Genomic DNA, 18,798 nt, shown 5'->3' on the forward strand with positions numbered 1-18,798 from the left:
GCTTTTTCTATTCAGTTCCAGGTACTATTTTAGGCACTGAAGATTCATAGACAAAGGAGAGGCTCCTACCCCTAAAGATCTTAGAATTGAAGGAAGCAAATTGTCCAAATGATTGCTATTTAGAACACACAAGTAAACGAACTTGTCATTAATTCTTGTGAAATAATCTGTGTGTAGTCTTGTCATTCCAAAAAGCCCATTTATTTTTCATTTAAGAAAGGCTTTTGATGTGGAGAAATAGGAACACTTTTACACTGTTGGTGGGACTGTAAACTAGTTCAACCATTGTGGAAGACAGTGTGGCGATTCCTCAAGGATCTAGAACTAGAAATACCATTTGACCCAGCCATCTCATTACTGGGTATATACCCAAAGGACTATAAATCATGCTGCTATAAAGACACATGCACACGTATGTTTATTGCGGCACTATTCACAATAGCAAAGACTTGGAACCAACCCAAATGTCCAACAACGGTAGACTGGATTAAGAAAATGTGGCACATATACACCATGGAATACTATGCAGCCATAAAAAAGGATGAGTTCATGTCCTTTGTAGGGACATGGATGAAACTGGAAACCATCATTCTCAGCAAACTATTGCAAGGACAAAAAAACCAAACACCGCATGTTCTCACTCATAGGTGGGAATTTGAACAATGAGAACAGATGGACACAGGAAGGGGAACATCACACACCAGGGACTGTTGTGGGGTGGGGTGGGGGAAGGGGGGAGGGATAGCATTAGGAGAGATACCTAATGCTAAATGACGAGTTAATGGGTGCAGCACTCCAACATGGCACATGTATACATATGTAACAAACCTGCACGTTGTGCACATGTACCCTAAAACTTAAAGTATAATAATAATAAAATTAAAAAAAAAACGGGTGAGTATACAAGCCAGCTCAGCCTAGGCAGCTCAGGACCTGCCGTGTTGCTAAGTCCTGTTCTAAAAGTAAGCCATGTGAGGTTCCCATGTAGACAAACAGGACAGATCTCAGAAGAATCACTGCATCTGTGATGTTTCTTTGGCTCATTTCATATATGGACAAAACCATACCTTCTTTAAATATGAACCCCAGCGTAAGATCAGTTGTGCTAGGAATTACTTTCAAAGTGCCCTAGTTCCTCTGTTATATACCACAATGCCCTTCATCCACTAATCTTGCAGAAACTATGGATTTTTGAAGGAGCCAAAAGTTGAGCAGCAAAACACGATATGAATCTCTCTGACCAGGAACGTGAAGCAATGGCTCAGTCCTCTATCGCATCATAATAGCAACAATATATTCCGCATTTTACCCAAATTCTAGGTTTGTCTTAATTCGTCTCCCAACCAAGAATCTTCAAAGCAGATTTAATGTCACTTTCCTTTTTTTAACTCTGGACATAATTTTTATCTAACTCATTTGTGTTCTATTTTTAGCCCTTCGATTTTCATAACATATTAGGCTATATAAGAAATATATTTCATGGCAAGACTGTTCAAGACTTCTTCCCACTGCTTCTTTTGTTTTCACTTGATTCTATATTTTTCTGTGAATAATTTGTATATTCTGTTGGATTTTGAACAGAAACTCTTTACAAAATTCTGGAGTCCTGTAAGAGGGATATTTGCTACTGAGCTTGTATCTAACACCCCTGAGCAAGCCAGATAACAAGGACTGCTTCTGCTGTTTAAAATGCCAGTCAGTCCTTCACCTCTCACCACTCTTCAGTACGAAGTATCTCCAGCGTTGTCTCCATCCTTACCCTGAGGAATTGACCTATTTATATGTACTTTGAAAAAATATACTTCAGGTTCATATATTGTTATTAAAAGCTAAACATAATAAATCATTCAACTATGCAAAAAAAAAAGAAAGGCTTTTGGGTAAAGTCTTAAAATAAGTGCACACCCATGTCTTTCATATATTTAGAAAGTAGGTTAACTTTATCAGTTCCTTAAGTGCCTGATGTTTAAGATGAGTAGGTAGGAAACATCTTCCCTTTTAAAGCAATACATGGTTATGGATTTTCCTCTGCAGTAATAATGTCTGCACTTAAACATGAAATCTGCTGGATGGCACTCTGTCCCACGTGCTCTTGGTCATGAGCTGCTCAGTACCAGTGATTTGCAGATCTAACTATAGGGCTGTCATCAGCTGCCTGGTGATCTACCTTAAATAGGGCTGTCAGCCATTTTGTTTTGTCCCAGAAGAGTTCTTCACAGGTGACCCACAGAGAAGCGGGAGAGCCAAGGTTCCCCAGCCATCAGCTCAGAGCCAGCAGAGATGGCTCTCTATTGTTCTGGCCCTCAGGCTGCGAGCCAAGGTATAAGAAAGAAAGCTGTAAGGATAAAATAGGCAAGATCCATTCATTTTCAAGTTCAAAGTTCTTTGGCCAGAGGATGGTAGAAAGAACTTGACTTTGTCAGAGATGACCTGTGACAATGTGAAATCTAAGCAAAGAGAGCCACAGGCTGTATATCCTTGTTCGGGGACAATCACTCAACACCACCACAAGCTGAATCTATGATAGGAATAGCTGGCGTGTGTGAACCACATAGCTTGGAGGGAGGCTGACATATGATAGACCTTGGATTTTCATTTTTCTCCCTTTGCAGCAAGTTTTGGGCTGATGTTTACCCCTTCCAGTATTGCAATCATGGGGAATAGAGAAATCTTGTTGTATTTATTTATTTATTTTAGCACTCTGGCTGCTCTTTTTGGCCTTGTGCTCTGTTATGTGGTTATGTTTCAATGTGGTTTGATCATGTGACAGGGCTGGGAGCATCTATTTTTGTCAACACCATCACCATGGGCTTTAGAATCAGACAGACATGAATTCATACCTATTGCTAAGGTCAGTCTCTTAGAATAAGAGAGCCAGTTTGGCGCCATGGTAGAGAACTGACTCTTGATTCCGACAGTCCTGGGCTTAAGGTCTGGCTCTATCACTTACAAGCTGTGTGGCACTGGGCAAGTGACTTACCCTTTCTGTGCCTCAACCACTTCATCAAATAGAGAGCATATTAGCACCTACCTGACAGGATGATTGTAAGGATTAAGCTGAGATGCTGTAACATGGTAGCACATAGTGACTGGCTATTAAATATTCACTGTTATTAAATTTACCTAACCCCTCTGAGTTTTGGTTTTCTCGTTCTTAAAGTGGTTGTGTTGTTGTGAAGTTTAATTTAATCTAGGAGGAAATGTCAGCAAAGTGTTTGGCACAGAAGTCCAGAATGAATAGTTGATAACATTATCAATAATAATAATTAAGAAATAGAAGCTATGGACTCCAAAGCCTCATTGTTTTATTTTAAATGCCAGCATCTGTTCCCATTTTATTCAATTATTCAGTTCTGACTCATCAATGAAAATGACCCTGTTATGTGGGTGAAAGTAGGGAAATTTCTTGTAATCTGAGTCTATATCCCAGTTAATTAACACATTTTTACAAAACACATTATCTTTCCAGCTTGGATGGGAAAGCAGAAGTTTTCTGCTCTAATAGAGTTTATAATTAAATAGGGTTACAATGTAAAAACATACCCATTCTGTAAATTATAATTGGGTGCATAATAGACATCAGATACCACAGTGGTGAGTATCATGATAGGCAGAAATGTGAATCAGATGTGATCCTGCCTTTGAGGGGTACAAAGTCAGCTGGAAGTGGTGGTAGCAAGTGCATCAATATAGACTGCCTGGATTAGATACCAGGCTCTGCCCCCTGCCACCATGAGACCCTGAGGCAAGTCATGTAACTGCTCTATACAGGCTTTCATTTGCAAAATGGAGACAACAATAGTGCTTACATAGTGTTGATGTGAAGCTTAAATGGGTTCTTGTGCGTAAAGCATGGTGCCTGTCACATAGGGATCAGTAAATGTTGGCCATTTAAAAACACATAGTTGGGGAGAAGGCATGCATGTAAGTAACACTGCAAAAAGTATGGTGATATTGCCATGGAAATTCAGAGACCAGAGAGATTACTTGGGCTTCATAAAACAATGTGGCATTTAAACTAAGCTTAGAAGGATAGGTAATATATGGACATGAAAAACTAGGGCAAATTAGGGCAGCTTTTTAGAGATTTCATGATCAAAGGCATGGAAATAGGGAAACCCAACGCTACAGGGAAGAAGTTAGGATGATAGTTTGGAAATGTGGAAGCCTCAGATACTAGTTCAGGAAGTTTATGTTTTTTGAGAGTGCCATTGAGGATTTTCAGCAAGAAAATAAAGCCAGAGCTAGGCCTCTGGTAGCAGACTAGGGAAGAATGCTTTGGGTCAAATAATAGCCTTGTCTTGGTCTCAAGACCTCCAGTCTCTCCTTCTGCTGGCCCATTTGCTGTGATACAGGAAAAGGGGAGGACTCAAAGATACTAGATAATGATGTGTAAGCTGAGGTTGCCCAGAGGTTGGATGTGCTTTTAACAAACTTGGGGAATATAAAAGGATAGGTAGACTGAAAAAGAAGCCTTTTAGTGCACTGGGACATGTCGGTTTGAAGAGTTGGTAAGTCCGCAGGTAAAAATAGATGGAGGTCTGGAACCCTTGAGTACCACCAGGTTGGAGGTACAGACAGTAACAGCTCCTCAGAAGTAAAGCAGGAAGCCTGAAGAATGAATGAGATGGCCAAGGGAAAATGACAAAGACAAATCATTGAGCAGTCCCTTATATTTAGGGATGGCAGAAGAAAATAGAGATGGGAAGGATCAACAGAAAGGTGGGAGCACTAGAAGAATACAGAGATGAATATGGGAATGGAGGGGTTTCAAGAAGGAGCATTTTAGGGAGCCTGGGCATGACTTATTTGGGAGACAGTAAGGCAATAGGAATGAAGGAGAGACAAAGCTAGAGGTGTCAGGTAGAACTCAACTGTGGGGCACCTGAAATCCAGGCAGAGACATTTTGGCTTACTTGGTATAAAGCAGGAAACCTTTATGTGATCTTAATGATATTATTTCCTGATGACTAAAGAGAATCATATTCTTATCCTAAAAGACAGAGGCTGAGTTTGAAAGGTCTTAGTGTCCCCCTAGCCCCCACCACCATTGCTTATTATTGCACCCTCTAACTTAGTACTTTCTTCTCTTTATTTTGTTTCTCTTTCTTTTAAAGATGAGAGGTACGATTATTTTATATTGACAGAGTTGAATCTGCTGTGAGGCCTACAAAAGGAAAATTTTGTGGTCTTGTTCCAGTGAGATAGAGTTGAAACAAGCTGAAAATTGGTTACCAGGAAATCATAAATTTATAGTGGCATAAAACCCCAGAGTTGTGTTATTTTCTCTATCAAAAAAAAAATCAAGAGTTCTCCTTGAGAAAGAGGAAATAATGAGGATGAGAGCACTTTCTAGGACCTGGAAGTCTTGATAAAATAGAGCAAATCTAGTAAAAGTAAGGAATGCGAAAGCAAGAGAGAAAATGGGTTTGTAAAGGTGGATAGTCCAGTTCTGGATTTTAGAAGTGGGATCATTCTAGGTTATGACATGGAAGGTTCATGACAGTGTGCTACCAAAACAGAGTGGAAATCATTTGGTCCAACTGAAGAGTTTTTGCACATGGGTAGAACAGTAAGGTCCAAATTTGGCGTTGGGACATGTCAGAAGTAGGCAGGCTTCTGGGAAAAGGAGATACAAAATGTGGAAGAATTTGCAGCCTTCGAGTAAGGGTGCTTCCTTGGAAATGACATCCTTCAGCAATGCCCAGATCTGATTTAAAGCAAAATGAGAAAAAAAGAGGGAGGATAATTCTAGGGGAGAAAGTGCAAATCAGTACAGGGATGAAGAGAAAGACTTGTGTTCTAATTGGAGAGCTTGTGTTTTGTATTTTACTCAGGAGCAAGAGGAGTAATCAGATGGGTTGAATTAACTCATCTCATAATCCCAAATGGAATTCAGTGCAAAGATTTCAGTGTCAGGCACTCAGAGGCTCCAGATGTCCGTCTATTGCAGGTTTATGGAAATAATTGCTGCTATATGGAGCAAAGGCAGGTGCAGGCTGCCACTCCAGGTGGTGTCTGCAGCCAGGTCAGCATGGTTGAGCAGAAGGTTCCAGACAGAATGTGGGAAAGAGTAGAAAGAGTAGAAATCATTTGGAGAAGCATCAGTTTGGCCCAGAGTCCCATACCCATCTGTCTGTCACCAGAGCCCCAACCTAGGAACACATGGGTGCACGGCTGCTGTTCTGCAAATGGCTATTAATTAAATCAGGGCATGTTATTGCATTAGTTTCTTGGCAGCTTGGGATTTGACTTATAGAATGGGGAAATTTCAGAAGACAAATAGGGAGACCCCAAGGCAGCTAGTGCAAGGTCAAAGCCTTGGTGGTTTGGGCGCCTGGGGGATAGAAAGGGAAAGAGAATTGAGATCTTGAAAAGAGAACCTCAAAGGCACACATTGATGGGAAAACTGTCAACTTTCATGCCTTTGTTAAAAAAAAAAAATCCATAATTACACTTGTATGATTTCTAAATGCCTGGGTTTTGTTGTTGTTGTCTTAGTTTTTTGGGGGGTTTTAAGTTTTGTTTCTTTCTTTTTACTAGTTAACTGTGGGTGGGGTAGATACATAACTATTTCTCAATAAGGGGTATTCTTGATCTAGGTGTGAAAGTTAAGTTTTGAGTACTGCCTCTTGCATTGCTGATGACTTAACTTCCATGGCCCCTGCTTTCCAACACAAGCAGCACTTCTCAGTCATCTTGGCAACTAAGAGCACCTCACCACCCACCACCGCCCACCAATGCCATTAGGAGGATCCTAGCGCCCCTGGTTGATATGGGATCTAGGGGCACACTACACCTGGGGAAAAATTTCATTCTCTTCAGAGATTTCACTAAACCCCCACTTTTAAAGCAGTGATATTCTGTAGTTTTCGTCAGTCTCAATTAAAATGAAGACCATGAATTCTTTTTTTTATTATTATTATACTTTAAGTTCTAGGGTACATGTGCACAATGTGCAGGTTTGTTACATATGTATCCATGTGCCATGTTGGTTTGCTGTACCCATTAACTCGTCATTTAGCATTAGGTATATCTCCTAATGCTGTCCCTCCCCCCTCCCCCCACCCCACAACAGTCACCGGAGTGTGATGTTCCCCTTCCTGTGTCCATGTGTTCTCATTGTTCAATTCCCACCTATGAGTGAGAACATGCGGTGTTTGGTTTTTTGGAAGACCATGAATTCTGATTTTACTATAAGCAAAGACTCCTGACTTTGTTTCTGACTCACTTAGATCATGAACAGTGACATTTCAGTGCTAGTAAAACTGTGGAGCTGTATTTTCCCACTCTTCTTTTCATACATCTACAATTTGTGGCTTCTCGCATTCCCCTGTAGCCCCTCACCTATCTCTGGGCACAAGCAGACATCTTTGTAGGGGTCTGTTAATAGTGAATTGTTTCACACTCTCAGCAGATAGGACCATTTTATTATTTTCATTTCATAGGCACATTCTAGACACAGTTTAAGAAAAATGATTTCTACTTAATCTGCCTTTCCAACACTCTGGTGACACTTTCCAACAAGACAATCTCTGACACTGAGGGACATGGAGGTGAGATGGGGCAATGGATGGCCAGATGCTCAGAAGGAGGGAGGCTCCAGCTGGCTCCCCCAGGTCACTTCCGTAACTTAACCACACCCGGAAATCTGTTTGCTGCTTGAAATCCAGAGCTATGTGGTGGTGATTAGGGAGCATGGCCTGACAGATAGGGACAGGAATGGAAGGATTAGTAAGGAAACTGTTTTCCTCTCCACCTCAGGGAGGGTTGTGCAAGAAGCGAACATTTTGGTGTAGATGGAGGGCTGCCTCTTTTCCAGGGCCTCTGAAATTTTAGGAGGGCTGCTTTTGAGATTGATATTTAGGAGGGAGGTCTACTCCTTGGGAATTCAGAGCAGTTCTTCTACTTGACCTTCAGTTCCTCCTCCTCTTACCTGATCTTCAAGGCATCTTTAATCTTCCTTTTCTGTGAGTCTAACACCCATCTCCTTCACCCTCCATATCTTCCTCTACCATCTCTGGCAAATACGTGGCCCACCACATACACCCCCTTCCTCCAACAAAACATACTTTGCCTCTTCCACAACCTGAAACCCCAACACTTTCCCTCCATTCATCCCACCTTGCCCTGATCTTGTCTGTATTCTCTATCCTCCTCAATGCTATCTTACTGTTTTATTCTATATTTGGAGAGATTGTATAAATTTGCTTTCACGTTTGCCCAAGTGTTGAAATCATCAGCTCACCTAGACCATATGCTTTGCACAGCTCTCAGAAGTAAGGCCTTGGCTGTATGTGTACTTGGCCCCACTGACCTCACCCCAGGATTAAGTAGAGTTCTGACTCATGGTAGATGCTCCGTGATGTCCTGTGAATAAAAAATCTCCTTCCGTAGTCAGGTTTAAAAATAAAAACAAAAAGCACGTGGCTGTCAGGGATTGGTGGCTTACCTGACTCAGGTACTGGAAGGTGACTCGGGGCCTGGCTCAGCAGTTCCCCTTACTCATGTTTGGGTCTCTCTTCTCCCGGCAGGAGGATGAAGTGGTGCTCCAGTGCATCGCCACCATTCATAAGGAGCAGAGGAAGTTCTGCCTGGCAGCCGAGGGACTTGGGAATCGCCTGTGCTTCTTGGAACCCACTTCAGAAGCCAAGGTGAGATTGGTTGTCCGCCCTGCACCTTCCTCCACCTTGGCGTCTGACATAGTCATTTAGGGGAGATACTGCTGGGAGATGGTGATGAGGATGACATTTGAAAGGACACATTTGTTTTTTAAACAGGAAGCAGATCTGGTTTAAACCATAACTCTCCACAAGCCTAGGAATCGTTGACGTAGGAACCCAGAGCACTACGAAGAATTAGAGGTGCTTTGCCTGTCTGTGTTGTCCAGGACTCTGGGGAGGCTTTGAGCTCACTGTCAGCACTGACCGAAGAGGTCCTCTTAATACTCCCAGAATGCCTTGCTGTTGCTGTTAATTCCTAGGAATCTGAGTGTGTGTTCTTTACTCCCTGCTGTCGTTTTATTGCTACAGAGACCGACAGATGCCTGAGCCTGTGTTTCACAGTGAGCACACCCCTTTCAGTTCTGACTGCCCTGAGATTGTTGTAACTGTCTGCCCACTGTGACACGAGGGCAGAGAGTAATGTTTGCACTGGTCTCTGCCTGCATGGTGGCAATACTGCTGTGTCTCTTCAGCAGAACTTTTCTTTCTCCGTTTTCAGGCTGTTTCTGCTTTTCATGATCTGTGTGTCAAGTGGATCTGTGTGCTCAGCATTCTTGCAGTGCGTTTCAGTCCTAGGAAAACCCCTATATCCGTCAAGGTTCTCCAGAGAAACAAAGTCAACTGGATGGATGGATGGATGGATGGTGGGCAGATGGGCAGATGGGTGGATGGGTGAGTGAGTGCATGAGTGGGTAGGTAGGTAAGTAGGTAAGTGTGTAGAGATTTCTTTTAAGAAATTAGTTCATGCAGTTGTAGGGGCTAGTGAGACTGAAATCTGTAGTTAATATCAGTAGGCTGGAAACTCAGGCAGGAGTTAATGCTGTCGCCTTGAGGTAGAGTTTCTTCTTTTCCAGGATATCTCAGTTGTTCTGAAGGCCTTCATCTGATCGGATGAGGCATACCAAAGTTATCAAGGCTAATAGCCTTTTCTTAAAGTTAACTGACTGTAGATGTTAATTACATCCACAAAATACCTTCACCTCAAAACCTATAGTGTCGTTTGGCTGAATAACAGCACTGTGGCCTAGCGAAGTTGACATAAAACCCACCATCACACCCTCTAAGCTCAGTTTTTCTCACAGAACCTTTTTTAAAAAAACCGTGAACAAAAATCAGAAATTGGTAACATTTTCCAAAAGACCCATCTATTGGCATGCCATTTTCCACATAAACATACACAACACAGACATACACAGAGAGTTTGGCTAAAATCTGGAACACCAGGTGTCCAGGGTGATGGCCACGTCCCCCAGAAGCCCCTCTTGTACTTCTCCCTCCCTTGTAGGTCACTGATCCGTGGATCCATGAGGATAGACATGAACCAGAGTCCCATTAAAATATATGGAATAGAAGAGAGACAAGGAAAATTTTTATCTTTTTAAAGATCTTTGACTTGATTTTCCTAAGGCCTTTTCTCATTTGCTTTTGTTCTTAGCTAGGTTTTTTTGTTTTTGTTCTTTGTTTTGTTTTGTTTTTCATTCCCGGCAGTCTGGGATAATAGGGAATTCATTAGATCAGAAGTCAAGAAGTTAATTCTCAACCATGAGCTACTCATGTGACCATGGACAAGTCAGTCACTCATGTTTGCAGTTTTCTCATCTGCCAAATGAGGTGCAGGACAATCCAATGGGAAGTGTGTTGACCTAAATTAGAAAACAAGTGGTATCCTTTTCTAGTCATCCATCGAGTAGGGTATAGGGCAGTGCTTTAGGGCAGCAGTTCCCAACTTTTTTGGCACCAGGATCCAGTTTTATGGAAGATAGTTTTTCCACGGATGGTGGGAGATGGTTTCAGGATGAAACTGTTCCACCTCAGATCATCGGGCATTAGATTCTCATAAGGAGCGTGCAACCTAGATCCCTCACTTGCACAGTTCACATTAAGGTTCATGCTACTATGAGAATCTAATGCTGCCACTGATCTGACAGGAGGCAGAGCTCAGGCAGTAATACTCACCCACCTCCTGCTGTGCAGCCTGTTTCCTAACAGGCCATGAACTGGGTCCATGGCCTCAGGGGTTGAGGACCCTGCTTTAGGGCACAGGCTGTGAGCCAGACTGTCAAAGTTGGAATCCTGTCTCTACCACTTGCTGGCTAAACCAGGACCTTGGACAAGGTACCTCACTTTTCTGAGCTGAGTTTCCTCATCTGCTTAATGGGAATTTAATAGTAACTACCTTATAAGATTGCTCTCAGGATCAAATGGGTTAGGAAATTGCCTAGTACATCGTAAGCTTGATAAAACCATCAGTTATTATGATTTCATATTTTATAAGATATTTAAACTGGGACTTAGTTTCTTGTTCTTTAAAATAAGGAAAACTAATTATCTTTCAGGGGGACTGTGAAAATAAAGAGAATATATATAAAGCACATAGTACTGAACTAATACAGTACACTTAATAGCTAGAGTTGATAATAATACTAAGTATAAAGTTGTTATCCCTTTTGACTTAAAAGGTCTGATTTTGTGTAAAAGACAGATCACGGATCAGCCCCTGAACTTACAAAATCTTGGGTTTAGAATGAAAGCCTTGGAATTACAAATTCATTTAACTATCAGATAATTCTATAAACATGGCTCTGTATTTATCGTTGTTTCACCCAAGCTAGATTAGAAACAACAGTGTGTTGTAATCTGAGAATGCTTTGTATCCCTCAGGCATAGAAACGATAAGTCATACACTCATAGATGAATTGGGGATGAGGAAATGTCTTTCCTAAGACATTTAACTAAGTGATGTTCTTATTTTAATTTGTCATTCTAAATTTCAAACAAGACTGAAGAATTTTAAAAAGAGATGCGTGTCATCCATAATTTTACCACTTTGTCACAACTATTTTCATTTGTTTTTCATTCTAGCCTTTGCCCACGTATACCTGTCTGTTTTCAAAGTTGTACTCATACTGGTTATTCAGACATTCTCTGTTTTGGGTTTTTTTTTTTTTTTTTTTTTTTACTATTTCAGCCAGTTCCATATTGCTATATGGTCTTCATGAATGGTAAGAAAATAATACGCATATGGTTTTCTTGGATTATTTTGGCTTTCAGGAGTAAATATTCAGGAGTAGAATTAATGGTGTCAGAAGCATGAACACTATTAAACTGCTTTCCCAAAATGATAGACGAATTGTTTGCAGTTGACATACCCACCATCCTTGCATGAGTGCGCCCCTTTTATATGTAGCATGAGGGAAGTGCGCCATCAGGATTCTCACAGAGAAACAGGGTCAAATTCACGGTAAGGATAGAGCAGATATTCAGAATTTCTTGTCACCATTCCTGAGAGCAGCCTGCTAGAGGAACTCAGGTTCCGAGAGCTTCATTCTTTCCTGCAGTCATTTGCAGCTATGCAAGCCTCTCTTTTGGCTGGTTGTCTTCTCCCTTATTACTAAATAGTTGCCCTAATTCTCTACCATCAAATTTCTCAACGAGCTGTGCCATTCTTAGGTTCTTGGATCTTAATGGAAGTCATGCAGTGAGGTGAGGAGGTATGTTTCCAAGCTTGGCACTGGGCATGAGGCAAAGACATCAAACACCATTCTTCTCAGCTGGCTACAGAGCCTACCGGTGACCTTGGGCATTTCTAGTCAAGGGTGTTTTAAGCTAGTTGAGACTCAGAGAAAATTGAGATGAATTCTATGGAGAAGAAAGACCTCAGAGAAAAAAAGAGATAAAGTGCTCAAAAACTATTCTTAGTGTGTGACCCTGAGGAAAGGAGATCATATGGAAGCAAAGGAGTGAGAGGATAGAAGAATAAGGGGCACGAGTATAAGATCATTAACACTTGCTGTAGACATGAAGACTATTTAGCACTTGGGAAGTCTCCCAGGACTTTGATTCCTGTATGCCATGGTCCACCCTTCCTCGAAGGTCTCCTGAAACTGCTATTAATTGATGGAAGCACTATTATTCAGCTCCCTTTCAAATAAGCAAAGGTTCAGGAATTTAAAGGTATCTTGTTTTGTTTTTAAAAATAAAAGGGCCGGGTGCGGTGGCTCACGCTTGTAATCCCAGCACTTTAGGAGGCTGAGATGGGCGGATCACGAGGTCAGGAGATGGAGACCATCCTGGCTAATACGGTGAAACCCCATCTCTACTAAAAATACAAAAAATTAGCCAGGCGTGGTGGCGGGCACCTGTAGTCCCAGCTACTCAGGAGGCTGGGGCAGGAGAATGGCATGAACCCAGGAGGCGGAGGTTGCAGTGAGCTGAGATCGCACCACTGCACTCCAGCCTGGGCAACAGAGCGAGACTCCATCTCAAGAAAAAAAAAAAAAAGAAGACTAGGGGCTAGAACCAGAGACCCAGAAGAAAGAGAGAGGAAATGTTTCTTTTTTATTTTATCGATAGCAAATGTTTATTTACTTTCCTTTTTATTCAATAGAAAATGTGTTCCTAGGCACTAGGAATTTAATACTTTCCCTCTGGTCCTTCACATTACATCTTATCTATTCTGTATCTGCAGTGTCCACTTGAGGGGGTGGGGTGGGGGTCTTTGGTTCAACTTTACATCCATACTCATAAGACTCTCATAGACCACTTGGCATCAGTCTTCTCAGAAGGACACAGGACAGGAACCATGGCTTGCCAGCTGGGATGTATCAAGTACTGCGTTTTGGCAGAAACCCCTATAGCAATTCAGGGGCTGGCTTCTGGATTTCCAATCCCCAGATGACAGCTCAGGTACAAGGAGCTTGAGAGGGTCCACATCAGGCAGGTGTGAGAGTCACCATGGCTTAAAAGCCTCATGTACCGCAGGAAACAATATATCTGTAACAATTGCATAGGCATAGCTTTTGAGGACTCCACAAAGGCAGCCCCAGCTACAAGAGTCGCTGCTCTCCAAGGATATGCCTTTCTAAAATACGTATTGTTAGTCTTCCCAGTCCACATGCAGGCTATCAATCAGGAACCATTTTTCACCACAAGCAGTGTACCCTGGTAACATGATTTACATACAGGTTGTATCAAGTGACCATGGGAACAAAACTGGAAAGTTAACTGAAGGTCAAATTCTCATTCGAAAGGATTTTTAAAAAGTCATGACACTTACCCCACAGTAATCTTCAATGATGACAATTATTTAACTACCACAGCCTTGTTAGATATATCCGGAACCCCAATACCCTTCCAAATCTCAACTTCCACCTTTCTTAATAGTAGATCATCATCAAGAAATGGGAAGAATATGAGAACTATTTTTTGTTTAAAATAAGTTTCAACAGACCAAGGTTTGTTTCATTGATTTTAAGGAAGAAGAAACTAAGGTGGAGTAAAACAATTTACCTTAGTGCCCTTTAAAAAGCCAGTGGCATGTCTAAAGTCTTGAGGCTCTAGGTATCTAACAGTGAAGTCCCACTTCTTTTTTGAGGAATTCTTTCTTTCTTACTGATCATGGCTTGTTCAAACTGAAAAATACAGTTTTCAAATCCAATGGAAATTTTCATTTTATTGTTTTCATCTCCTGTTTGGAGAATGAGGGTGGAACAGTGTGCTGTTGTTTGAGAGTTATGTAGGATCTGAAGACCCAGGATTAAACATTAGCTATTGTGCAAACATCATTATGTAGATGACATAAATTAAGATTGCATCTTTGGCTAAAAATAACTTATTTTCTATTATTTTTAGATTCTTTAGTTGAGAAAGAGATTACTGTTTCCTCCTAAAATATTAAGTCTATGAAGATTTGCAGAGACAGACTCATCCTAAGGTTGTACACCCTTCTTTGAACTTCTGATGTATGTTAGTACATAGTATTCTCTATAGACCTGAGATCTTATGAAAGACCAAGCTATTATAAAACTTTAAAAAAAAAAAAACAAAACTCCCTTGTCGGCCGGGCGCGGTGGCTCACGCTTGTAATCCCAGCACTTTGGGAGGCCGAGGCGGGCGGATCACGAGGTCAGGAGATCGAGACCATGGTGAAACCCCGTCTCTACTAAAAATACAAAAAATTAGCCGGGCGTGGTGGCGGGCGCCTGTAGTCCCAGCTACTCGGAGAGGCTGAGGCAGGAGAATGGCGTGAACCTGGGAGGCGGAGCTTGCAGTGAGCCGAGATTGCGCCACTGCACTCCAGCCTGGGCGACAGAGCGAGACTCCGTCTCAAAAAAAAAACTCCCTTGTCATGTAATATGAGAGATGTATAAGCTGAGATTTTGACTTTTTTTTTTTTTTTTTTTTTAACATTTATCAGGCATCATGCGCTGTGTCCCAAGTAATGCCGTGGGTGCCTACTGCTTTCATTTACTCTTTATGATTCTACAAAGCAAACATTGCCCTCATTTACAGAGAAGAAAGGTTATAAGAATTTAAACTGAGTTAAGTGACTTCATGAAGATTGTTCATTCCAAACCTGAATCACTGTCTAATTTTTGTAATATTCAGAAATAAAGAGTATCGTGGATCCAACTTACATAAGGGTAAAGAAGGCATATTACTCCATGTAATTAGACTTCAAAAATGCCTGGGCACATCTCCATACCCCTCCCACAAGTTTTCTACATCTGTCCTATGACTGTCTGGCATTCCTAAGTTAGAAATATATATTTTGCTTAAATCAAACAGGAACTAGTAAAATGCAAATGCTCTGAGTGAGCCATAAAGCAGTGTTAAAATTTTTTACAGCTAATATTTTACAATATAAATGAGAGTATCATGTATTTTCTTCAAAGTAGGTTTCTAAAGGGATCTAAGGCAGATTACTATGTTCCTCTATATTGGGATACAGGTACCCAGACACAGTAAGACGGGGGAGGAGGGGTGCAAAACATCTACTGCATTAATTTGTGATAGTTTATCTGACTTTCTTCTGCCTTTCCACCAGTCTGTGAGCACTGAAATCAAGGACTTTGTATAGCTCTGTATAGCACAGTGCTTAATAAACTTGACCCTGGAGTCAGACTGCCTGGACTGGTAATTCTGGCTCCAACACTTAGCTGTGTGACCATGGGCAGATGACTTTACCTCTCTCTTCTTCAGTTTCTTCATCCTTCAAACTATACCTATCTCATAGGATTATTATGAAGATTCAATGACACAGGTTTAAAATTGTAATATGTTTTACAGCAGTTCCTAACACATCAGAAGTGCTGTATTTAAGCAGTAGCGTTTAGTATCAGCACAGGGTCATACACATATTAGGTCCTCAGAAAATGTTGATTGGCTTAGTTAAGTTGCCCATGTGTACTGAATTAACTAATTCAATTTTTGAAAGCCTGGATGTAAGAATCAAGAGAATATTTGTGACTTTTAAAAGTAAAATATTAAGGAGAGTCAGAGGGAGTTAGATAAAAAGTGTTAATCAGTGAGTGGACGTTTTAAACAGCGAATCAGTGGGATATAGGTTTTAATTGTTACTAATTTTTATTTTAATTCTGATGTGCTCAGAGAACATTCTGTGTATCACTCCAATCTTTTTCAATTTATGGAGACTTATTTTGTGGCCCAGCGTATGGTCTATGTTGGTGAATGTTTCAGGTGTCTTGAAAATACAGTGTGTCCTGTAGTTGTTGGATGTAGGTTTTATGGATGTCAAGATGGTCAGTAGTGGTGTTCAAATCTCCTATGTCCTTACTGAAATGTATCTACTTGTTTTATCAATTATTGAGAGAAAGATGTTAAAAACTATGATTGAGGATTTGTCTCTTTTTAGTTCTGTCACGTGTGTTTCATGTATTTTAAAGCTCTGTTATTAGGTGCGTGTGTATTCAGAATTTTTGTTGATGAATTGATCCTTTTGTCATTATCAAATTGTCCTATTTGTCCTTGGTCTTGTAGTGTACTTTGATTGATGTTAGTATAGCCATAAGCTTTCTTATGCTTATTGTTTATATGATACATCTTTTTCATCAGTTTGTTTTTACCTTATGTATGTATTTATATCTTTATATTTAAAATGTATCCCTTATAAACAACATATGGGTAAGTACTGTTTTCCTACCCCATTTTACAATCTCTGGTGTTTAATTGGAATGTTTTATTCATTTACATTTATTGTAATAATTAGATACTCGGGTTTTAGTCTACCTTCCTGCTATTCTTTTGTCTCCTCTGGATTTTGTTCTTCTGTTTCTCTTTTATTTGCCTTTAAATAAAATAAAGTTATGTCATTTTATCTTCTCTGTTGGCTTTTTAGCTCTACCTCTTAGTATTATTTTTGAATACTTTTTTTTTTTTTTTTTTTTCAGACAGAGTCTTGCTCTGTCACCTAGGCTGGAGTGCAACGATGCAATCTCAGCTCACTGCAACCTCTGCCCCCTGGGTTCAAGCAATTTTCATGCCTCAGTCTCCCAAGTAGCTGGGATTACAGGCACCTGCCACCAGGCCCAGCTAATTTTTTGTATATTTCGTAGAGATGGGGTTTGGCCATGTTGACCAGGCTGGTCTTGAGCTCCTGACCTAAGGTGATCCACCCACCTCAATCTCCCAAAGTGCTGGGATTACAGGAGTGAGCCACCAGGCCTGGCCTTGAATACTTTTTTTTTTTTTTTTTTTAGCAATTAAAATATAAATCGTTAACTTACCACAGTTTTCCTTGCATTCATATTTATACAAATTCCCTTATATCTTTTGTGCTATTATTGTCAGAGATTTTATTTCTACCCATTATAAAATGTGTACACATTTTTGTTTTTGTTTCAGAATGTCAATAGTCTTTTAAAGAAATTAATAAAAGGGAAGAATAACCTTTTATAAAATTAATGTATTTTCCATTTTCAGTGCTCTTTTTTTCTGTCCTCTAGATCCAGATTTCTATCTGGTAGCATTTTCCTTCAGCCTGAAGGATATTCCTTAGTGTTTCTTATACTTCAGTTCTGCTGGAGACAAACTTTCCAAGCTTTTTTTTTCACTGAGAATGTCTTTATTTTGAAGGATTTTTCTCTGGGTAAAAAAATCATTATTTAGTTTTTTTTTCCTTCTTGCATCTTCTTTGAAGATGGCATATTATTGCACCTTTACCTCCCTTGTTTATGATGTAAAGTTAGCTCTCATTTTTATCATCATTCTTCTGTATGTAACAAACCTTTTCCTCTGGAAAGTTTTAACATTTTTTTCTTTATCTTTGACTTCTAGCAATTTGGTTTTTGTTGTTGTTTGTTGTTGTTTGAGATGGAGTTTCACTGTTGTCACCCAGGCTGGAGTGCAATGGCACGATCTCGGCTCCCTGCAACCTCCACCTCCCAGGTTCAAGCAATTCTCCTGCCTCAGTCTCCTGAGTAGCTGGGATTACAGGCGCAAGCCACCACGCCTGGCTAATTTTTGTATTTTTGTAGAGACAGGGTTTCACCATGTTGGCCAGGCTGGTCTTGAACTCCTGACCTTAGGTGCTCCTCCCACCTCAGCCTCCAACAGTGCTGGGACTACAGGCGTGAGCCACCGTGCCCAGTCAGGTTTCTAGCAATCTGAATGATGTGTTTGAGGGTAGTTTTCTTTAAATTTATCTTGCCTGGATTTTGATGAGCTGAGCTTTATGGATCTTTTGGTTGTTGTTTTTCATTAAGTGTAGAATTTGGGGGACATTATTTCTTAAAATATTTTATGTGCCATATTTACTCTCTCCTGGGACTCCAACTAGTTATATGTTAGATTGTTTTATATTGTTCCACAGGTCACTATGACTCTATCCATTTTTTCTTCAACTATTTTTTTATCTATGCATCTGCCCGAACACTTTCCATTGACCTATTTTATATTCCCTTTTTTAATGTACATGTGCTATTAACCCCTTCTAATGACCCCCTCCATTATTCTTTCTCCCCTTCCATTATCTCTCTCTTCTCCCATTATTCCCATTTTTTGGTAAATTCATTAATAAATTTATAATCATTATTTAAATCCTTGACTACTAATTCAACATCTTGAATGTCTATAGGTCTGCTTCTAATGACTGATTTTGCTCTTGGTTATAAGTCGCATTTTCCTATTTCCTTTAATATTTAGCATTTTTTAATTTTATACTGAGCATTGTAGATGATATTTTATAGTTATTCTGGTTTCTGTTGTCTTCCCCCTGAGGAATATTGTATTTTGTTGTAGCTAGTAGTTAAATTACTAGTGTGTCTCCTTCTTCTCA

The 18,798-nt window shown here is 40.4% G+C and overlaps 1 protein-coding gene across 4 annotated transcripts in view; it reads left to right on the forward strand.

The window, feature by feature from the left end:
* RYR3 (ryanodine receptor 3) overlaps positions 1-18,798 on the forward strand; it is a 565,081-nt gene that overhangs the window by 156,821 nt on the left and 389,462 nt on the right. For all 4 annotated transcript variants that reach the window (XM_055278588.2, XM_055278589.2, XM_055278590.2 and 1 more), the window contains exon 2: positions 8,535-8,654. In XM_055278588.2, the coding sequence (XP_055134563.2) occupies positions 8,535-8,654 (120 nt within the window). The remainder of the gene's footprint in view (positions 1-8,534; positions 8,655-18,798) is intronic.

Source organism: Symphalangus syndactylus, chromosome 5 (assembly GCF_028878055.3).
Source record: "Symphalangus syndactylus isolate Jambi chromosome 5, NHGRI_mSymSyn1-v2.1_pri, whole genome shotgun sequence".
Lineage (NCBI taxonomy): Eukaryota > Metazoa > Chordata > Mammalia > Primates > Hylobatidae > Symphalangus > Symphalangus syndactylus.